Raw genomic sequence first — 15,145 nt, forward strand, 5'->3', positions numbered from 1 at the left:
GAGGCCCATTAATTTTAATTAATAGAGCCGAAGCTGCTTATACTGATTTTATATTCATTTCGCTTGAACCAATTTTAATTGTATTATTACTCATACTACTATCAGAAGTAGTGAGATACAAGAATCTCAATCCCAATGGCCATGTAAGTTAAAAGTGGAATTTGAATTTGTTGAAATTGATTATGGATTTTGGATTTTGGATTGTGAATGATTGTTTTTGTGAAACAGTGTAGCTTCAGCACCTGGGAAAGTGTTAATGACAGGGGGTTACCTCATTTTGGAGAGACCCAATCCAGGACTCGTTCTCAGTACCAATGCTCGCTTTTATGCAATCATCAAACCTCTTCATCATCAAATCCAACCTCATTCCTGGTCATGGGTCCGTACAATTATTTTGTATATATATAAAATTTACAAATTTGTGTTAACATATAATGTATCATATATTGAACTTTTAAAAAATTGTCATTGTTTTAAACTACGGTCGTGATTGCGGTAATGGTTGCGGGTTATTGTGATTGCAGTGGTCATTATCAGGCAGATTACAGTCATTGCAGTGTGAATTATTTCGTGAATTTGATGTGGCCTGATGCGGTCCAAATATAGTACGATGTGACCAAGTCATTGTGATTCAGTGTCACACCCTAATTGTGGTGTGAAGTGGTTGTGGAGGTCATCACAACCACAATAGTGCGGCCGCATCATGAGATGCAGACTACAATTTGAATGACTGATCCTCTTATTTGTGTTGTACTCATAAAATTGATCTGAAATCGGTTAGGTAGAGTTTGGTGGACGTGTTAGGATGAGATAGGATGTAATATGTTGATAGCATTACAGATAGTGTTAGGTAGACGTGTTAGAACAAAACATAACATATGGGTTGTGTTATGTTTGATGTATTTATGGATAAAATAGAAAGGGAAAAGGGTTAAAAAGTGAGACATTTTGGTCACTAAAGGTGGAACTATTTCGATAAGTTGTCTGAGATGTAACAGGTGCACTTAGTGAATCCAATGAAGATGGAGGCTTGAGCAGAATTTCTTTTAGACTTCTTCAATGAGTTAAAATCTTATTTTTGCAAATATGAGTTTTGAAGATAATCATGTTGAGAAGATTTCTGATCATGGTTGGATGTAGTGCAGGAGGGTTGAGATGGATCTTTAGATTATTCCTCATGTTTATTCTTCTCCTCCTCCTAAGCCTTCTTACTCTTAGGATGAGGAATCTGCAATCTCAATAGAATGACGAGGATTTCCTTCTTGCATGGCCATATTGAGTCTTTCTGATATCAGTTCGGCATCATATCTGTTCCGTTCTATTCTGTTCATGTGCCAAATGCTTAATTCTATTTCTATGTTTGATGCATTTTATAATTAAACAAAACAAGAAATGTAGAACAGAACCTCTATATTTCCCTTTCTTTTCCATTTTGTTACATTCTATTTTGCTTCCCATGCCAAATGCTTTGAGCAGCCTGGAACACATTTATTTAGTACATTTCAGGATCATTTTGTACTTTGATGGATTCATTCATTGGGTCTCTTGTCTTAACTCATTGCTTATTCTCCTTCAGGCTTGGACAGATGTCAAATTAACATCCTCTCAGCTCTCCAGAGAATCCATGTACAAATTGGCACTCAAAAATCTCACTATCCAACCTGTTTCCTCAAGGCACGTTTTCATTTATTCTCTAATTCAACATCTTTTTTATTCCTTAACAATGCTCATTGAATTATACCTCATTAATCAGCAACTTTGGTATAGAAGTTGGTGTGGTTGAATCATGGTGAAAAAGGAATTTACTTCTTTCTAGTTTCTCACTGAATAGTTTGCAGGGTTCATTGAAGTAATTAGGTCAGGCTTACAGTAGTTGGTTTATTATTTCAGTGAAGCGAGAAATCCTTTTGTTGAATATGCAGTGCAATATTCTGTGGCTGCTGCATATGCAACATTTGACGATAATAGAAAGGACTTGTTACACAAACTACTTTTGCAAGGTAATATTATCTTTCTCAACCCTTTTAGTGAATCAAAAACAACTTCAAAATTCAATTTTATAACTGGATTGATATTCCAGGTCTGGACATCACAATACTGGGTTGCAATGATTTTTATTCATACAGGAATGAGGTAATTAACCCTTGTTTTTTCCTACATATTTGAACATTACAGATAGTGTTTAAACACTTAGACCAACACATTTTGTCTTAATAAATACTTGTGCAGATTGAGAGACGTGGATTCCCTTTGACACCAGAATCATTGGCCATAATTCCACCATTTGCCCCTATAACCTTCAACACTGATGATGCGAATGGAGGAGATTCCAAGCCTGAAGTAGCAAAAACTGGTTTAGGCTCATCTGCAGCAATGACAACTGCTGTAGTTGCTGCTTTACTTCATTACCTTGATGTTGTAAAGCTTTCCCCTTCTAAAGATCATCAGGAAAGGAAGGATATCGCAGATCTTGATACGGTGCATAAAATAGCTCAAACTGCACATTGTATTGCACAAGGGAAAGTAGGCAGTGGGTTTGATGTCAGTTCAGCCGTTTATGGCAGTCATCGCTATGTGCGGTTTTCACCAGAAGTGATTTCTTCCACTCAGGTCTTTGTCCCTCCCCCACTTCTACTGTGTCTTGTGTTATGTATTGAGCAACAATACTGTGATTCTCGTTGATTCAATTTTATCACTTAAAACACATATATACTAAAGAGATATGCATTCAAACTGGCTATGTAAGTGTTATGAAATAGGAATCTATAACAACTAAATATGGATCTGACACCAACAAGTTGGTCTAGTGGTTTAAGTCCCTAGTGGATCCTTAGGTACCGCACAAGGCCAAGATTAGATCCCCGGTAGCGACACTTGCTAAGAGGGACAATCATGCAACCCGAAAGAGCTTAGTTTCTTACCCATAGGTGGGGATACCCTTATTTAACATACAAAAACATGGAACTGGCATAGTGTGCCCTCCCTGGTTTGTTTGACCCATTTGGCATCCATTAGAAGATTGCTGACAATATTATCTCTGAATTCTTCATAAACACATGCCAAATATGTTTGTATATTATGTTGCCACCAGTGTGCATTCCTTTTAGTCCTTGATCCATCAAAAATTGTAACTGGGGTACTGTCTTCCTTCCATAGAGTGTCTTCCTGGGGTAGCAAACCTCAATGTGACTAATTCTTGTTACTAGTAACTAGCCCCATAATTTTAGTTTATCCATTTTTACTGACATATATGTTAGGATTCATTTGTTGTTTATCTCTTGCATTGACCAAACGTTGTTTTGTAATTAGCAGAAATGTTTCAAAAATCAATAACTTAATTGTCTTTATTTTATTGACAATGTAGGTTGCAGCAAATGTATTGCCTTTACCAGAAGTTATCACTGACATTCTTAATGGAAATTGGGACCATAACAGGACTGAGTTCTCTTTACCGCCTTTAATGACTCTTGTAAGCAACTTAAATTCCGCTATGTTGGTACTAATATGTGTTTGCAAGCCATATAATTATGGCTATATGCACTGATTCCTTGCCCTGCCACCCCCACCTACTCTGTGTGTAGTTCTGTTTCTATTCAATATGTCCACGCATATGTATTGACAACAGATGATGTTTTTTCCTCTTGAAAATTCATCATCTTTTGTTCCTGATAAGACAGATGGTTTTTTGTTGCTAATTCCACTATATTTTTCATATAAAAAGAAAATTTATTAGGTATTCGAGGACCTTTTCTTGCCCCTTATCCTCATCTGATTCTACAACTAACATATGACATCAAGATTGGAGAACTAACCCATGGCAATTATTCTCTTCTCCCTTGATTCCCCTATTTCCCTTTTCTACGTTATTTTAACTTCTTCAGCTTTCTTTTCCGAAGCATATAATTTCCTGGTTCTCGCATTGATTATATTTCTCTTTTCAGCTACTAGGAGAACCAGGAACTGGTGGGTCATCCACTCCATCAATGGTTGGTGCTGTAAAAAAATGGCAAAAGTCTGACCCTGAGAAATCCGTGGACACATGGAGAAGATTGTCAGAGGCAAATTCAGCATTGGAGGTGCAACTGAACTTGTTAAGCAAATTAGCAAAGGAACAATGGGATGCATATAAATCTGTGATTGAGGGCTGCAGCATTCTTAGATCAGACAAGGTATTTCTGTGAGATCATTTGGGGTTGTTTAATTGACGGAAGTAATTTTATAACCACAATTCTTGTGCAACTAAGTAAATTGAGAGCTGCAGCCTTCTTTTTATTTGTTTTTCATGATTTAGGACGTCTTTATTGATTAGACTTTTATACTTGTTACTTTTTCTGGGTTTGAAAAAGATGATGTCAAGCATTTTCTGTCTAGAGTTACCCCAGAAAGTAGTAAAGACTATGAAGCACAGATACTGATACGTGTGTCGGGTACGATACGTATCCGATACGTCGATACACATTTTTTCTAAAATACAGAATACGATACGTTCAGGGATACGCGTATAAAATAGTAAAAACACATAAAATATGATAAAATTATAAGTGTAAATCAAAATATCTGAAAACGAATCTATCCTAAAATTATTGCCCTCCATAACAAATATATCTTATCCTATTTTAATGAAAACGGATCTATCTTATCCTGTTTTATTGGAAACGAATCTATCTTATCCTGTTTTATTGGAAAAGAATCTATCTTATCTTGTTTTATTGGAAATGAATCTATATATCCTATACTTTACTGAAAACGAATTCATATATCCTATATTTTATTGAAAACGAATCGGATACGTGTCTTAATATTTATTTATTTAATTTTATTTTTTTAATTTTTGGATCTCTATGGATACGTATCCTTCACGAATCCGAGCGTATCCGTGTCGGATACGTGTCAGACACCGACACGTGAGAGTGTTTGACGAATCCGTGCTTCATAGAGTAAAGAGGCTTATTTGCATCTATGGTCTGTCGGTAATTCATTATAGGTTATCAGGATTGGAAAAATGTCTGAGGATCTGAGTTTGGGCAGATGTAGCGTTGGATCAAACTTAATGTGTGAATATCCTTATTGTACCTCTTGACCTCCATACTTGATATTAGCTTATTGCCTGAGAATTGTGAATCTCATCACTCCCAATAATTTGAACATGATGATTGTGGAATGGTAAAAGATTCTCTGGCCAGTTTGGCAATGATTAAAAATGGAGGGTGAATAATTGAGTAATTAGATTGGAATGAAAATTGATATTAAAAACTCATCCTTTAACTTTTTACCACCATTTTTAAGGGCATGCCAAACTGACCTTTTTAGGGAGAAGATTTGTGGGAATCCTTTTTATTTCTCCTGTGAAATGCAGAGAAGTGAGCGCAGGTAAACTAAGTTACTGCTACCCCAGAAAATAAATTGAATATTGTGATTATCAGGAAGCATCCATTTGAGATAAATTATGATTCATGTAAGTCTATACAAAGTTCTGTAGCTGTTGTAGCCTGGGTTTCAGTTTCAGAACGTGAACATCTTAAGTGTGATATGATTTTCTTGAGACTGCTCTTTCATACTGTCAAGTTTCAAGATTCTTCATATATTGTGACATTTCTTCTTGCTTTTCTTCTGTTGTATTGATGTTTGAAATGCAAATTGAATAACCAGTGGATTGAACAAGCCTCTGAACTTAATAAGGAAGCAGTTATTAAAGCACTGCTAGGTGCAAAAGATGCTATGCTTGGGATTAGATATCATATGCGTCTAATGGGTGAGGCTGCAGGAGTTCCAGTAAGTTCATTTCACTCATTGAGTGCTTATTTTTATGGTTCTCTGTTGGTATGATGATGACTTTGCTTATAAAAGTGCATGTCCAAGGAGTATATTTTACCCATGTGAACTTGTCTCAACATGTTAAAAGAAAGAAGTTCAGTTAAAAATAAAAGAAAGAAGTTCAGTTAAATATAAAAGAAGTTCGGTTAAAAAAATGCCTTATCTCCACATGTTAATTTTGAATACAATCTAGACTGTTTTGTGGGTACAAATGCTCTAGCTGAATGGTTTTCTGGTTTTGTAATCTCTATTGAAGTGTAGTCACAGAGAATTGATAGGAGAAACTCACATTTGTTTTCCTGGTTGATTAATGATTTAAAACAATAACAAATTTATGAGTGATCAGTTTTATAAGTTGCTATGTATACAGATTGAGCCAGAATCACAAACACAACTTCTAGATGCTACAATGAACTTGGAAGGAGTATTGTTGGCTGGAGTTCCAGGAGCAGGAGGATTCGATGCAGTCTTTGCTGTTACTTTGGGAGATTCAAGCAGCAATGTGACAAAAATATGGAGTTCATTTAATGTTCTTGCCTTGTTGGTTAAAGAAGATCCTTGTGGAGTTTCTTTAGAAAGTGCTGACCCGCGAACCAATGAAATCACATCAGCTGTGTCTTCAATTCATATTGAATAAGCTCATTTCCATCAATTAGATATTGTAAGTCACCACACTAGTTATTCCGTCAAATGTGCCTTTTAGGCTATCAATTAGTTTGTTTTCGATTTCGGGGTAAAAAATGAGTGTATGAATTGAAAATTAAGCTTTCATGTTAGATTTTTATCAAGGTGCATCCCATCAAATGTGTCTGAATTCTAAATGAGCAGGAAATTCTTCAAATCTTATATAGCCATAAGAAGAAAATAAGTGTATCATCAAAATTTCCAAATTGTTGACTAAGATCTTCTTTGCATATTCCTATGTGGACCTTCTATGTGGATGATACAATTTGTCAATTTAAATTCTTCATGAATCAATTGAGTTTGCTTCCATTAGAAGTCCAACTATATTGCCGAGTGATAGTTGTGCCTTCTTTGCCCTTGTTCTATAACCGATTGAGAGAATGTGTTGAATAACTCAACCGAAATCTTTTTTCCTCACATCTTCATGTTCTCCCCTTTCATATGGTTTCCTTTCATACTGCCGTATATTGCATGGGATGTATAATAGCTATATCATTGGCTTCTATAGGACAATTGGCGGTCATAGAAGCGTTTTATTTGCATATGAAATGAAATTTACAAGTCACCAAAAATTGTTTGCCATGAATGGGTGGAATTGGAAGTGGTGGTTAGAATAACAAATTTTCCAGGGATGGATTTTTAGGAGCTTCTATCTGTTTTCATAGAAGGAGGAACTGTATACCTGACACAAACAAGGTATGCATTTGTGCAATTTTTCAATGAAAACCCCAGTTCTAATATGCGACCTCTCAAGTCAATGAATATACTGATTGTGTCACCGGTACACCTCAGTCTTGACATGCGATCTCTCTGATACATGAATATATTGAGTGTGCCACTTACCAACTTAAATACTCCTGCAGTATTTTATTTCACTCAAAGGGGAGCCTCCCACGACTCGAACCTATTACCTCAGGAACAAATAGTCATTATTCACATGAGTTGCTATGATTAAGCTATGACATGCGACTTTCCAGACTCATGAATATACTGAGTGTGTCATAGGTAACACCTCAGTCCTGACATGCGATATATTATTCATTATTCACATGAGTCGCTACCATTAAGCTATCAATGGCATAAAAGAATAAATCAATGCAATATTTACTATCAATGGTATAAAAGAATAACTGAGTGTAAAATTTTTTACACAATATATTATTCATCATTCATTTGTATTACATTTATTTAAGAGCCCATAATAGTTAATACAGGAATGATATAATGATTGTGTCAAAAACACTTACTCTATCACACTATCATATGTTAATTTTTTTATGCCTCCCAATGCATAACATATTATAGAGAAATAACCATTCACCGTTGTGTGGTAGCACTATACAATTTAACATGTAACTGCTCATAAATATGCACACCTTGAACATTTCTGAACTCATCAAAGAGAAGAATACAACAAGGCCAAATTAGCAAAGATGAGACCAGCCATTCAAGTTTTACCAGCTTGGAGCTCATCAATGAGTATGGCCAGTAAATGTTTTAAAAAAATTCTCACCAGGAACACATTCCGCTACTAAATTTCCATAGTAGTGAGTATATTTTTTCTCTCACATACTTAGAGCTAGGCATTTGATTCACATTGGTTTATTTAAGAAGGCTGATAGTTGGTGTTTCTGCAAATCCTTATCCCAGACAGTGGACTCATGTTGGAAATTGGCCACAACCTTAATAAAAATTGTTCATCAATTCAGATTAGGATTTTCATTGTCTACCCGAAAACTGCTACACTCTGCCAGAGCTTTTTCATTGAGCTCTCTACTATATCTCCAGACATAATTTAGACCCACAAGAAGCTCAGTGATTGTTTCTTCTATCTTTTCTTGATTTGCAAAGTAAAGGGTTTGTACCAGTAGCACATTTGTTCGCGAAACAAAGCTATGCTGCTCGAAGCTTCTCTCAGACTGCCATCTTATCATGTTATGAGCAAGTGGTGCCAACCATTCCAATATGCTTGACATTGCTTCAGTCCATTCATCTGCTAGACTTGTGTCATAGACTGTTGTCTTGGTATATGGCTTTAACTTTTCTCTAAGGGTGGCTCTCACTCGTCTTGGTAACATGTTGTAAAGGTCATCTCTTGCATCAAGGCCGATCAAGTGTGGAGAAGTTGATAACTTCTCAATCACAATGATAACATTTGCATAGTGCAGTGCTAAAGCAGCAGCACCAAGTGTTTCAGGTGGAGGATTTAATAGCTTGCAAAGAGATTTGAAGACTGATTGAGTATGATGACGAACTAATTTTCCGGGAGAAAGAAGATTTAAATTAGCATCTCTGAGTTTCTGAATTCCTAAATGAACACCATTTGTGTTTGAGTGGCAGTCAATAACAGAAGAACTGTCCATAGCATTACATCCTTTGAAAGGTCCTACTTTAGTCGGTCGGCTGTGTCTTGTGTGACTTCCCTTCCCACTTGGGGATGCTGAGTGTCCATAAAACTTCCAAAACTTGCTCTTTTTATTTGTTCCAGTAACTGGGACTGATTGTTTTGAAGTTCTTCCAAGAGGCCCTGAGTGAAAATCGACAATCGTATGCTTTCCTGAAATTGGCCCTGACTTTGTCGATGAGCTACCAAGAGGACCCGAATGAGAAATGCTGGTCTTATTTGTTCTACCAATTGGACCTGATCTAGCAGTAACAGCATTAAGGGGTCCTGAAGAGTATCTGGCATTATTATTCTGTGATTGCACTGAAAGTTGCAACAATGCAGAAACCGATTGACTTCTATAAATAAAGTCCGAACTCAAGGCGCTTGAATTGTTGGTACCACCAACATCTACCATCTCTTGAATTCCAAATAATTGGTTGATCTTGCAGAATATTGTGAATAAGGATCGTGCCAAAAGAAGTACAATGTGATCAAAAGTCCTATTCCATAGAGAAATATCTTGCAAGTTCTTCACCTCCTGCCTCTTCCATGCAACCTTCTTGTGATACTCAAGTAAATTTACACCATCTGACTCACCATTAGCCCTCATTCTTGTAAATGTTTGCTCAAGATCAGCAAGCATTTCCATCTCTTGATACAAACTTGCATTACTTGATATAAACTTCTCCATCTTTTTAATCTTTCTTTCCATCTTCTTGTAATTGTATTCCCACCCATATGGATCAACACCCGTCGTGATAAACTCGTAAAAGGCATTCTCAAAACCTTTCAAACACGGATTGCTGCATTTCTTCCCAAGCCTAGCCACAGATTCAGCCACATGAGCCATATTCTCAAGTATCTCGACACAAATCAAACGTTCAATGAAATGCTCGTCATCTGAAACAAGCTTTCTTATGCCCTCTGAACTTGAGATCTCCTCTTTCAACTTAGCAATATGTTTATCAGTCAGAGACTGCCATAAATTAACCAGCTTGGACATCAAGCTCGCCACTTCAAATGCTAATACTCTAATCAACACCTTCTCAGAATTAGCATCATGCTTTCGAGGAGGCTTCCACAGACTGCGAAACCATGATTCTGCAACCATCGCTTACGTAAGAACAATACTAAAACTCTGCTCTTTAAGACAAGCCCTCGGTCATGGTTCTGTAGTGTGCAGCAAATAAAACACAGAATAAGGTTGTTAAATATCTAATTCAGTTACAGAAAAATTTCAACCTGTATCAAATGTTCAGATTCTCAGTGCAAATACTTCAAGAATTTAAGACTAAAAAGGTATTACACAATACTACAACAACAACCTAGCTTTATCTCACCAGGTGGAGTAATTTTATGGAAATGTATGAAAGGGAAACAAATTTTGTTTTTGATAGACACAAATTATTGTTTATAATGTCATAACATATGTACTGTGTCTTTTCTTATACCTGCTTTCTTTACTACTTTGTTCCACGCAGGGGAAGAAGGGACTAGAGGGGTTGAGCTTCTAACTAATTTTGGTCTATTCATACTGGTTTGGTCCTATTCTATAGTATTGAAAATTTTACATGTTTCAAGCACAAAAATAGATTTGGGAATATTAAAAGCATATGTTTTCCATTCAAACCAGTCAATCTTTGCTCCCTTTTTGTTTTGTGGTTCAAAATCATTCCCCACATTAAGCATATATGATGCTTAGATTAACTAATGCAGCATCTTACAAATTACTAATTTAGCTCTTATTTTGCCTAATATTTGGAAGAAGAAAAATACAGCAGAAACAAAATACTAGAAGTTTGAAATGCATATTTTACAAAAGATTGGTGAAGGTGATTTGAGACTAAATTTTATAAATTAAAAAACTTACTTATTTACATGTTTTCAGTTTTTTAGTGTTGCATTAATAAGTGCCCTAAGGTATTGTTTAAGGAATACAAATGAAGTAAGTCAATATTGAAAATTCAAATTTAGTACTTCTCGAAATGTTAAATGCACCACTTTTCAATACAACATTACTTTTTTATCTTGCTTAAACAATGCCTTAAGAACCAGGGTTAAAATTCCCTTTTTTAAGCATACAATTTGATGGGTGTATTAAATCCTTGCATCAAATCATCAACAGAAAACTAGTATAAATTACCACTGCCTTTGAAAAACTTTACTTATATTACAGTACGAGCAAAAAGTTGTTTATATTCTTCCTTGTTACAATTTCTGGTTTTTGTACCAGCTTTTCTCATTTCTGATGGATGGAAATTCCTAATTGAGAAGCAAAAAGGAATATAAATTCCCTTTTCTGGCAAATATTACTGAAGAATATATACTGAAAAAAAGGAAAATCACATCTCATAAACCTAAATCTAGATCCAATTCTCTGTTTACTCATTAAATCAATAATTAACTAGAATTCAAAGTTGAAGTAGACTGCATTTTTTCTAGGTAAACAGTTCCATGTAATTGACAGTTTCACACTGCAATTAGAAAGGAAAATGGCATGGATCTAAAACCCCATAACTAAATTCAAATCCTAGCAGCAAACCCAGATTCCAAAACCTTTATTCTTTGTTGGGCTAAGATATAAAAATCAAAACTTTACATGCTTTTTACTAAAGAACATACTTTTCATCACTTTACTAGCTTATTTGCTTAAATGGGCATAAAAGTTTACAAGTCAAAGCACAAATCTTACTTGATAACATAATAAAGTGATTTTACAAAGGAAAAAACGCAGAAAAAGAGATGCAATAGAATGAAAGGAGACACAGTATGAACATGATGAAGCTGTAATGGAAGAGTAGAAGCTCACCGATCAGAAGAAGCAGAAGCAGCTCAGAGAGAGAGAGAGAGATTGGAAGGACAAGTTGCACTAAGAGGAAATAAGGTGCACATGGGATTGAAAGGAAAGAAAAAAATGCAGAGAAACAGATACAAAGTTAGTGAGTGACAGAAAAACAAAATTAAGTACATCATCCTAAGTTATTGCTTGTTTTTTCAAATTGGCCCTTGCTTGTGTTTCATTTATTGCCCTCAGTCCCATGTAATCTTTTAATTTTAGGGGATCTATGGCTTCATTTTATGAAAATCTAATAATTTAGATTAACTAATCAATTTAAATTGCATGAATCATTAGATTTTTATAGAATAACGAAAGAGTAAGATAAGAGGTATAGTTTTTTAACTTAGTTACCGATTAAGTGGATCCCCTTTCTTATTTTAAATATTTTTAACACTTTTTGATAACACATCTTATTAAGTTCCTATCCGCTCACCCGTCTTGACCTGATCATGATCAGGTTGGAATAGGGCCAAGTCTCACCGTGTTTAGGTTGGGCTCGGGTTTAAAAATTAAACCTAGTTAATATTTAGGGTCAATTAGGGGACAATCTTGATCTAGCTAAGATTGTCTAATGTTTACTCATTCATCATGTTTATGTGTCTATTCAATTATGTATATAGTAATGACATCTATTTGTTAGAAAAAATATAATGGATTATCTAATTTTTCATCATATATACATTATTAATGATATATATACATATATCATATCATATGTTAAATTACATGCTCATAATAATAAATAAAATTAAGAAAATTTTATCTATAAATGGTATGCATTACATTTAATTGGGTCTATGATCGGGTTCAAAAAATAACTCAGTCGTCATGGGTAAGGCTAGCTTCGGGTCTATGGCTGGATCTAGATTCAAAAAATAATCCGATTAATATTTAGAATCAAATAAGAGATAAATTTTATCACGCTGATGTCACCCTATTCTTAAGTTTAGATTAACTTAAAAACAGACAAACAATCATATGATCTATTCAATCCAGCATATATCATGCACATATATGACTTTCTAGATAGTTACTAAGGCAGATAATATTTTTTAATCAACCTTATTACATAAGTATACAATAAATGTTTAACTTTTTCTAATTTATAGTATAAAATATTTGAGAATAAATCCTAGTAGATAAATTATCTTTTTTAAGCAATAAAATAATGACATGTGTTATGTTTTTTTAGTTTTAGAAATATTTTGTAAAAACTAGTTAAATAGAACATCTGTCATAATTTTAATGGTTTGAGAAAATAATCTATCCCATAATATAGAGATATTTATTCTCAAAATATTAATACTTTACAGAAATGTAGTGAAATTTTGTTGGTTGGAATGCACAAAACGTGATAGTTTTTTAAAACATGATAGTACATGAATGATAAAAAAATGTGGACTAATTATGCATTCAAATAAAATCATTAAATTTACACCTTGTCTATTGATGGTTCATGGTTGGGTTTGTTTAGAACTAAACCAAAATATTGATATTGCAGTGTCTTGTATATAAACGTAAAAGAAGGGTGGTAAATATCATTTCTAAAACTGAGGGAATATGCATGTGGAGCCATTTAATTGCTTCTGATGTTGGCTATAGTTTTGAGGATTATTTTGCAATAATAGAAAAGGTCCTTTTAAGTAAAATTGTGGTGAGGTGAATAAGTAAGGATATATTTACTTCTAACTAATTCAAACTTAATATATTCTTTTAACTTGTTTGCTATCCACACCGCACATTAACCCCTTTATTATAACTAGTTTGTCGAGTGCCATGTTGACCAATATTTTTAATTTATGCAATTAAATATTCTAATTTTTAATATTTTAGTTTGTATAATTATAATGTCATTTTTTATATCCGGTGTATTTTATTATAATTTTTAATTGGATGTACTTTAAATTATACTTGTGATTAATGTTTTGGTGGTGATTATGTATGATTCTATGGGTTTTTTTGTAGAAATTAAAAAATATTAAGAACAAAATAGAAAAGTAAAAATTACACCATAATAATAATTACACCATGTTTTACATTTATATTATGTGTACAAAGCAATATTGTGAAACTCAGTCGGACGTCAAACCGGAAGAGGTCCTCCTGTATTAGGTTTAACTGGTTAAATCGTTCAGTCGAATCGGGTGATTTAATATATAATTAATAATTTTTATAAACAAACATATAATTATATATAAATGTAAAATTGTATATAACTAATAATTATGTATAATTATATTGAAATAACATCTCTTAATATTTTTTGGGACCAGAGTAAAACAAAATATTAGAGTAATGTTTCATTTTTTTTTAAATTTTAAGTAAACCGTTCAGTTTACTTCTCAGGTTATTCCGGTTTAACACGATCAGACTGGAATATTCCTGATTCAAAGCGGTCTAACTTCATTCGGTTAAGACTGCTAACCAAAACCGTTTTCAAGTTTGGTCAGTGGTCAAACCAGTCGGACCATCTAATACGGTCCGGTTCTCACAACACTGGTACAAAGTACAAATACAACAAGAATAATACTTTATATTTATCTTTAACCCAAGAAAAATTGTACAATTTATCTCAAATGATAGGCATCTAAAAAAATTGCTTAATAATTATGACACATGTAGTAACATTAATTTGATTATTCACTTTTCACATTCCCAAAAAAAGGAAGGTGTGAAATTAATTCTCAATTCTAAAAAAGCAAATCATTAAGTAGAGTAAAGTATTTTATTACATTACATAACTTATCTTTTTAACTACATTCTTTGTTTGACATGTGTTTTATTTTTCTTCTCTCTAAAATTTTTATTTTAAAATAAAATATAAAAATAAAAAATAAGACATATATCAAACAATAAATTTATTTAAGGAAATAAGTTATATTTTAGTATGAGAAAATAATTTATTTTCATCGATAAATTATTGGAAATTTAACTTAAATGTCTCAAAATTAGTATATATGTCAATTTCCAATGATTATAAATATTATTAATGATAAAATTTAGCAACTTCTACATAGGCATGAGCTAAAAACTAGTCATAGAAAAACCTTATTAGTTATAAACTTATGATATTGAGAAATAAGATGTTCTATTATTTATATACTCTAAATGCATTATTTACAATTAATTTATATTGGTTATTAAATAAAAATAATACATATAAATCTTATATAATATATCAATGTTTAAACTATTGTAATTGTATACTTATTAATATGTTTGATTTACATATAAAAAATATTTATTGGACGAAAATAAGAATAAAACTCATAGTTATTATATCTATTTATTTATTAAAAAGGCTTAGAGTTTAATGTCTATTAGGGATGGCAAAATGGACTTGGCCCGATGAGCCAGCTCGTTCGGATAGGTGTTTTTAGCGGGTTGGATTGAGGGTTTTAGCCCAAAAGCCCATATTCAAC

At 33.5% G+C, this 15,145-nt stretch overlaps 2 protein-coding genes across 3 annotated transcripts; one reads left to right on the forward strand and one right to left on the reverse strand.

Moving 5' to 3' along the window:
- The first annotated feature begins 34 nt into the window (after window positions 1-34).
- LOC109341747 (phosphomevalonate kinase, peroxisomal) lies at window positions 35-6,727 on the forward strand. Of its 2 annotated transcripts, none has more exons than XM_019579715.1 (10): window positions 35-143; window positions 229-379; window positions 1,577-1,674; window positions 1,891-2,000; window positions 2,081-2,133; window positions 2,230-2,610; window positions 3,365-3,469; window positions 3,942-4,169; window positions 4,347-4,386; window positions 4,936-5,628. In XM_019579715.1, exons 1-10 carry the CDS (start codon window positions 136-138, stop codon window positions 5,016-5,018), a joined length of 1,257 nt encoding a protein of 418 aa, XP_019435260.1. In that variant the 5' UTR covers window positions 35-135; the 3' UTR covers window positions 5,019-5,628. The 2 variants fall into 2 exon arrangements, with proteins under 2 accessions (XP_019435260.1, XP_019435259.1); XM_019579714.1 differs by lacking the exons at window positions 4,347-4,386; window positions 4,936-5,628 and adding exons at window positions 5,650-5,772; window positions 6,185-6,727 and having other exon boundaries at window positions 136-143.
- A 1,073-nt stretch (window positions 6,728-7,800) lies between these two features.
- LOC109341743 lies at window positions 7,801-11,880 on the reverse strand. Its single transcript, XM_019579707.1, has 2 exons — window positions 11,694-11,880; window positions 7,801-10,054 (listed from the first exon to the last, which is right to left on the reverse strand). The coding sequence occupies exon 2, from the start codon at window positions 9,993-9,995 to the stop codon at window positions 8,199-8,201; it is 1,797 nt and encodes a 598-aa protein (XP_019435252.1). The 5' UTR covers window positions 9,996-10,054; window positions 11,694-11,880; the 3' UTR covers window positions 7,801-8,198.
- Between the last annotated feature and the right edge of the window lie 3,265 nt (window positions 11,881-15,145).

The sequence above is a fragment of the Lupinus angustifolius genome, unplaced genomic scaffold (assembly GCF_001865875.1).
Source record: "Lupinus angustifolius cultivar Tanjil unplaced genomic scaffold, LupAngTanjil_v1.0 Scaffold_616, whole genome shotgun sequence".
NCBI classification, from domain to species: Eukaryota; Viridiplantae; Streptophyta; class Magnoliopsida; order Fabales; family Fabaceae; genus Lupinus; species Lupinus angustifolius.